This window comes from Condylura cristata, unplaced genomic scaffold (genome assembly GCF_000260355.1).
Source record: "Condylura cristata isolate star-nosed mole 26May11 unplaced genomic scaffold, ConCri1.0 scaffold00017, whole genome shotgun sequence".
NCBI classification, from domain to species: domain Eukaryota; kingdom Metazoa; phylum Chordata; class Mammalia; order Eulipotyphla; family Talpidae; genus Condylura; species Condylura cristata.
The window spans coordinates 16,904,286-16,910,692 of NW_004567118.1; the positions used below are offsets into that span (position 1 = coordinate 16,904,286).

At 55.6% G+C, this 6,407-nt stretch overlaps 2 protein-coding genes across 4 annotated transcripts in view; one reads left to right on the forward strand and one right to left on the reverse strand.

Moving 5' to 3' along the window:
* UNC45B (unc-45 homolog B (C. elegans)) overlaps positions 1 to 6,407 on the reverse strand; it is a 32,983-nt gene that overhangs the window by 23,070 nt on the left and 3,506 nt on the right. For 2 of the 3 annotated variants that reach the window (XM_004684480.2, XM_004684478.2), the window contains exon 1: positions 16 to 183. In XM_004684480.2, the coding sequence (XP_004684537.1) occupies positions 16 to 183 (168 nt within the window). Of the gene's footprint in view, positions 1 to 15; positions 184 to 640; positions 649 to 6,407 lie in introns of those variants that run through there. The other variant, XM_004684479.1, reaches the window with a different exon arrangement.
* The window catches only part of NLE1 (notchless homolog 1 (Drosophila)), a 7,943-nt gene continuing 3,461 nt past the window's right edge, over positions 1,926 to 6,407 (forward strand). The window contains exons 1-8 of the mRNA XM_012726068.1: positions 1,926 to 1,953; positions 2,055 to 2,221; positions 3,151 to 3,368; positions 3,938 to 4,017; positions 5,066 to 5,142; positions 5,280 to 5,377; positions 5,664 to 5,856; positions 6,337 to 6,405. Coding sequence (XP_012581522.1) covers positions 1,926 to 1,953; positions 2,055 to 2,221; positions 3,151 to 3,368; positions 3,938 to 4,017; positions 5,066 to 5,142; positions 5,280 to 5,377; positions 5,664 to 5,856; positions 6,337 to 6,405 — 930 coding nt within the window. The remainder of the gene's footprint in view (positions 1,954 to 2,054; positions 2,222 to 3,150; positions 3,369 to 3,937; positions 4,018 to 5,065; positions 5,143 to 5,279; positions 5,378 to 5,663; positions 5,857 to 6,336; positions 6,406 to 6,407) is intronic.

Genomic DNA, 6,407 nt, shown 5'->3' on the forward strand with positions numbered 1-6,407 from the left:
CCGCCAGCGTCAGACCGTTTTCAGGCCACAGGCTGCCCGGTTCCGAAAGAGCGTAGCCAGCAGGGCCTTGTCCTTGGTTAGCTTCAGAGCCTGGCTGTAGCTCTTTGTTGCTGCCTTGTAGTCCTGGAGCTGGAAATGCCGGTTTCCTTCCTCCTTCAGCTGCACGGCTTCCTTCTCTGCCATCTGTGGGGACAAGGGCAGCTCTGGCTGGCTGGCCTCTTGCTCCAGGCCCAGCGCTGTGCGCCTGGTTTGAGGTCTGGGGCTCCAAATTCTCTTCTCTGTCCCCCACCAGGATGGAAGGTAAGCCTTCTACCTAGAATGGACCCACCCCTAACACCCCCCCATCTAAAGGTCAGTACAGCATTTGCTTGAAGCACAGTGTGAGTTGAGAGGCGCTCAGAGCCCCTGGGCCTCCCAGGCTGTCCCTCCCACCACACCAAGGCTTGAGCTCTCATTGCAGGCTTTGAAGCCCCTCAGTCTCTGTCCTGCCGCCTTAAGGAGCACCCGCCTGGCTCACTTTCCCAAGAGGAGACTGCTCTCTGGTTAACGGCCTGTCCTGTGGTTGGCTTCTCTGAAGAATTCGGCTTGAACCCCTCAGCCAGCCAGTCTCAGTCCTCTGTCCCAGGCCTACTCAGGAGACTTTATCACCTCTGCCTGTGGCTCAGACCATATTTGGCCACAGGGGCAGGTGCCTCTGGATTCTGTCATTGATACTGAGGTCCCTCCCCCAAACCCCACCCCCAGCCCCCCAGACAGCATGATCACTGACCTCTACCCAGCCCCCTCTTAGGGGCAGACCTGAGGCGCTGGGGCACTCATACTCCAAAGGATGAGAGAAAGGTGGAGAAGGGATGGGAGCCCCCCAGAGCCCACCCCCCAGACTCAGCTATAATGTCCTTTCTCCACCTCCATCTCAGATAAACAACCTTCTCTCCCTCCCCCCAACCACTGCTATTTTGGGAGCAGAGTGACAGCTGAGGGGCTGACAGACTTGGACACACCGAGCAGCTGCCCACATCCCAGACCAACTGGAGACTTCCAGAAGCCCTTGGAGGGAGGAGAGAAGGAAGCCTGAAGGAATGTCCCTGCCCCTGTCCAATGGCACCAAAACTCCCTGCTACTTCAGTTGTTGAAAGTGTCCTTTTCCAGAAGACCAATGGACTTGCTGACTCAGTCTAGTGCTCTCCAGATCATCATTATTTATTTTTTTTAACTTATTTTTTTGCAAAAAAAGAACGGGGGGGAAGCCAAAAGGGCAAGGGGGGGGGGGGTTCACCAGAAACAGAGTGGGGAGCAGAGCAGGTGGGCTGAAATCCAGTGCTGTGGGGAGCAGCGACGGAGACAGGAGCTGTCTGCTGTGCCACATGGGTTAAGACCGGGATGGAACCCAGGTGCTTCAGTGTTAGCCATGCATCTTAATCCCTAGGCCACCAGGGAAGGCTATTATTATTGTTATTGTTATTGTTATTATTAAAGTGTTGAAAACCGTGAGAATGTCTTGTTTTTGTGCTCATTAACTATGAATTGATTTGGGGCTGTACATTCTGCCCTCATCCCAGTAGGCTCCCTTGGGAAGCGACTCCCCCGCAGGAACACAGCAGCCTGGAATCTAGCTCTTTCGGTCTTCCACTGGCTCCCACCTCGGACAGGGAGAGCTTGGAAAATCAGTTACCGCCTCGGAGTCCTGAATTCCTCATCAATCCAATGGGGCAAGAACCCCTATTCTGAAGAGACAAAAGCTGCTGGTATCTTGCAAGGCACTGGGATGGACTGAAGCAGGCGGCGACCCCCCCACCCCCAGCGCTCGGCCCGACAACACTTCCCCTCCGCAACACCAGAGGGCGATGCCGCGGGCTGCGGCACCGCAGGGACACGGGGGCGGCGCTCTGTCGGCGGAGTCTTCCTCCTCCACGTGGGGACGCAGGATGGCCGCGGCGGCGGCGGTGGGTGTGCGTGAGTGGGGGCGGGGGCGCCGCGGCGGGGCTCTCGGGCCCAGGGCCCACCGGGCAGGGGCGGCGGAAGCGGGGCTCCTCCCCACGGGCGGGGAGGCTGATGCCCGCTTCGCTTCCCCGCGCAGGAAGAGGCGGCGGCGCGCGACGTACAGCGGCTGCTGGTGCAGTTCCAGGATGAGGGCGGGCAGCTGCTGGGCTCCCCTTTTGATGTGCCCGTGGACATCACTCCGGACAAGCTGCAGCTCGTGTGCAACGCGCTGCTGGCCCAGGTAAGCGCTGGGCCTGGCGGCGCTGTTGGGTCCGGCCCGCAGGCAGTCAGGAAACGGAAGGGTTCGTGCCCCCCCCCCCAAAACTCACCGACAGTGGGTGACAGACCCTTGGGCGAGTTGGTGGCGGTGCCACCTACCTCGGGCTTTTTAGCGCCAACCATCAGGGCCAACCCGTTCGGGAGTGGGATCGCGTTTGAACGCTTTGGGCGCGTGGTCCAATACCTCGCCACAGCCCCCCATTAATAAACCCATTTTGCAGCGTGGTCCGGAGGCATGAAATTATTTGCACGATGTAAGTGGTAATTTGAAATTGTGTCAAACTCTAAACCTGTGCTCTTCATTTACAAGCCAATGTTTTAAAAGTGCCACCCTCGATTGGAGGGGTGGGAGGGATGGGGTGATGGTGTTTCTTAAAAATGCAGCCACAGTGGACCACACCCCAGACTCTGCTCTACCACTGAGGGGAGGGTGTGAATCAGAAACTGCATTTTCACCCGGCTTTTTGGATGCTTCTTATACTGTGTACAACATGGTGTGGTGGTTTAGAAAACTTTGCCTATATTAACCGTTATCCAGGACTTTGATTTTCTGTTGGAGGAACACTAAAGAATGTGAATTTAGCTGTTAGCAGTAAATAGAACATTGGGCTTGTTACTTAGTTGCTGCTCTTTCCTCATGAAGTAAGAACATGAATGCCTCCCGCCTGGGATGTTGTGGAAGGCAGATAAAGAATTTTAAAATGCAGCGTAAGCAGCCTGCAGTTGCTGCTATGGGTGGAAAAGGTATTCCCCAAAAGGGGGATAATGGAGGTGTCCCATACAGGATGACTGAAAGGAAGCAGGTGCCGCCTCCCCACAGCACAGCCCCCCTGCAGAAGCCGTTCCTTCCGCCCTTTGATGGGGGACCTGCCCTCTGTCACTGTCCTGCAGGAGGATCCCCTGCCACTGGCTTTCTATGTCCACGATGCTGAGATTGTCTCCTCGCTGGAGAGGACGCTGGCGTCACAGGCAGTGGAGACAGAGAAGGTTCTCGACATCATCTACCAGCCACAAGCTATCTTCAGGGTCCGTGCTGTGACCCGCTGCACCAGCTCCTTGGAGGGTCACAGTGAAGCAGTCATTTCTGTGGCCTTCAGCCCCACAGGAAAGTAAGGAGGGTTGCAGAACTGCAGAGGAGAGTGGCAGGGTGGGGAGGGTACCCCCCAGTTCCCAGCAGCAAGGTCTGGACTGCCTATTTTAGACCCAAGCTCTGGGCCCAGATGGCAAGGATAGGACTTCCCCAGTGGGGCATGGTCCCCAGACGCTGAGGATACCTGCTTGGACGAGCCCTTCCTGGACTGGCTCTCAGGCGCGCTGACCCACACGCTGACCTCTTCCTAGCTATTGACGTGGGCTAGACTCTTAACTTTGCTGAGTTCATTCTTCCTCTGTGAAACCAGGTTTATTTTCTTCTCAATCATGAAGATTGAGAGGTTTCAAATCTGTTTATCGTTGTGGCCATTCCTTTTAGGGGAAAAAAGAGTTGAGAAATGGCCTTCGGGGTCTTCTCCGAAATGACATTAGTATTACATTCTTCCTTTCCTGGGGAGAAAAAAAAGTCCAGTCCAGATACTTTTCCTTGAAGATCCAATAGCATCAGAAACGCATGATGCATGTCTTGGGGTGGGGTCCCCCAGTGCCCCAGTGCAGGGCTCAGGTGGCCTCTTTTCTTCCCCAGGTACCTGGCCAGTGGTTCTGGAGACACCACAGTGCGCTTCTGGGATCTCAGCACCGAAACACCACATTTCACGTGCCAGGGTCCGTATGTAGTTAGCCATTTAAAGGGTCTTCTGCACTGCGGGCGGATGATTTGCATAGCACTGTAGTTCCTGAGGATGCCCCGGGCAGATTCCGATCCTCTAATGTGCAGTTTCTGGGTAGAGACTGCACCCGAGTTCAAACAACCGCATACAGATAAGAAAAGGGTGAACCTTAGAGTCAGTGGGCAACTATGGGAAAGGGCTGCTGGCCGGCAGTAAGGTGAGCTTGGCTCTCATATTCCATCCCCCAACCCCCTCACAATGTGTTTCACTCCTTGAGCATGTGTTAGACTTATGTGGGGTTTGTGAAAACAGCAATTAAGTTCCACCCCCTGGAGTTCTGCTTTCATTAGGTCTGGATCTCCCCAGGTGCTGATCCAGGGGTTGCTCCTGGAGAATCGTGAGCACACTACCTGGTGGCCATGTGTGGAGGGTGTGCTCCCTTTCTAAGCTTCAGTTTTCTCCTCTAGAAAATGGGGCGGTAATTTCTTCACTCCACACGGTACAGCTATTATGAGAATTACAATGACTTCTGCAAAAAAACCTTAAACCTTGGGTTGCATAAAGTGTGAGAAAGTGGAGCCTCCCTGTTTGCCTGGGCTTAGGTCTCAGTACTATCACTGTAACAGCACAAGTTCGCTCCCCAGCCAGGGAGCTGACCCACATGGCGCAGCATACCTCACCTTTCCTGCCCGCTGCTCCCCTCAGCAGTGTATTTCAGTGGACCCACCTGCTCTGCTCCCCACTGTCTCTGGTGACTCCTCTCACCCCCTGCACCTCTGGCTTACACGCCAGCTCTTTTATGCAAAGATAAATAAAATCTTAAAAAAGAAAGAGTTGGAAAGCAGCACTTTTACCTGAGCAGCAAGCTGCACAGCTCTGGCCCTTGACGGGGAGTCCTCCTTTGCCAAGAAAGCTTTGTCTCTCTTTTTGCTGGTGCACTCATTTACTCAGTAACTTACTAGGAGGTCCTGCACTATGCCACATACCACTAGGCACTGGGGATAAAGATAGAAAGAGTCCCTCTTTTTTCTCCCGCTTTTTAGGGCACAGACACTGGGTACTTAGCATCTCCTGGTCCCCAGATGGCAAGAAGCTGGCGTCAGGCTGCAAGAATGGCCAGGTAGATGGTGGTCAGGGACTCTGGGATGCTCTACCTAAGTGATGGGACAGAATTGAGTTGTGGCGTCTCGGATGGGAGGGGCCAGTGGACCAGGGGACAGGTTGGGGAGCATTGTCTGGTCAACTTCTGTCCTTCAGATTCTGCTCTGGGACCCAAGCATGGGGAAGCAGGTGGGCAGAGCCCTCACAGGCCACAGCAAGTGGATCACAGGCCTGAGCTGGGAGCCCCTCCACGTGTGAGTGACACTGACAGAATGGGGCAGATGGGGAGCCAGGAATTCAGGGCTGCCCCCTTCCCTCCCCAATGCAGGGGAATTTACATGCAGGCGAGGCTGGCATAGGAAACAGCCTCCCCTCCCGGCATTGCTGCTTGGGAGCAGGGCTGAGAACCTCCGAGCATTGTGGCCACCGCAGGGGTCAGGAACTGGATTGTCCCTGGCCCTGCAGCTGTGAACGGGAGGTGCTGTGGGAAGAAGGGAGTTGACGGGTCAGAAATAAGCTCACATCTCCCTTCCCCTCCAGGAACCCCGAGTGCCGCTATGTGGCCAGCAGCTCCAAGGATGGCAGCGTGCGGGTCTGGGACACAACAGCGGGCCGCTGCGAGCGCATCCTCACCGGGCACACGCAGTCCGTCACCTGTCTCCTGTGGGGCGGCGACGGGCTTCTCTACAGTGCCTCCCAGGACCGCACTATCAAAGTTTGGCGGGCTCATGACGTAAGAGCCGGGAGAAGCCTATCTGGGGAAGCCCGGGTCATCAGATGGCCTGCAAGGAGCTGTGGCCTGTATCTCCCGAGTGTGTTCTGGGGTCCCCAGTCAGGAGGTGCTTTGGGAACAAGGGGTCCTGCAGTGGAGGTTCCAGTGTTCATCAGCGAGGTACTGGGGCTTCTGGGTGTAGGCTGCCTGTTTGGCCTTACCAGACCTGCCCGACCCCACACTTACCTGGCTGGAACCTTTTATCCTGACATCTGTAATGCCCCTTCCATGAAACGCGCTTTCGGAGACACCGATCTGGACCAGTGCCCTCATTTTATAAACCAGGAGAGACTTGAGCCCAGAAGTTTGATTGGATTAAGGTCACGCTGAGTGATGTAGTCCAGAGTGCCAAGTCCCATGCCACTGTCTTTCTGGGGGTGCACGTCCCCAGGATGGAGAGTCCTGTGTATGTGTAAGTATCTGACTCTTCTGCTGCCCTAGGGTGTCCTGTGCCGGACTCTGCAAGGCCATGGCCACTGGGTAAACACCATGGCCCTCAGCACTGACTACGC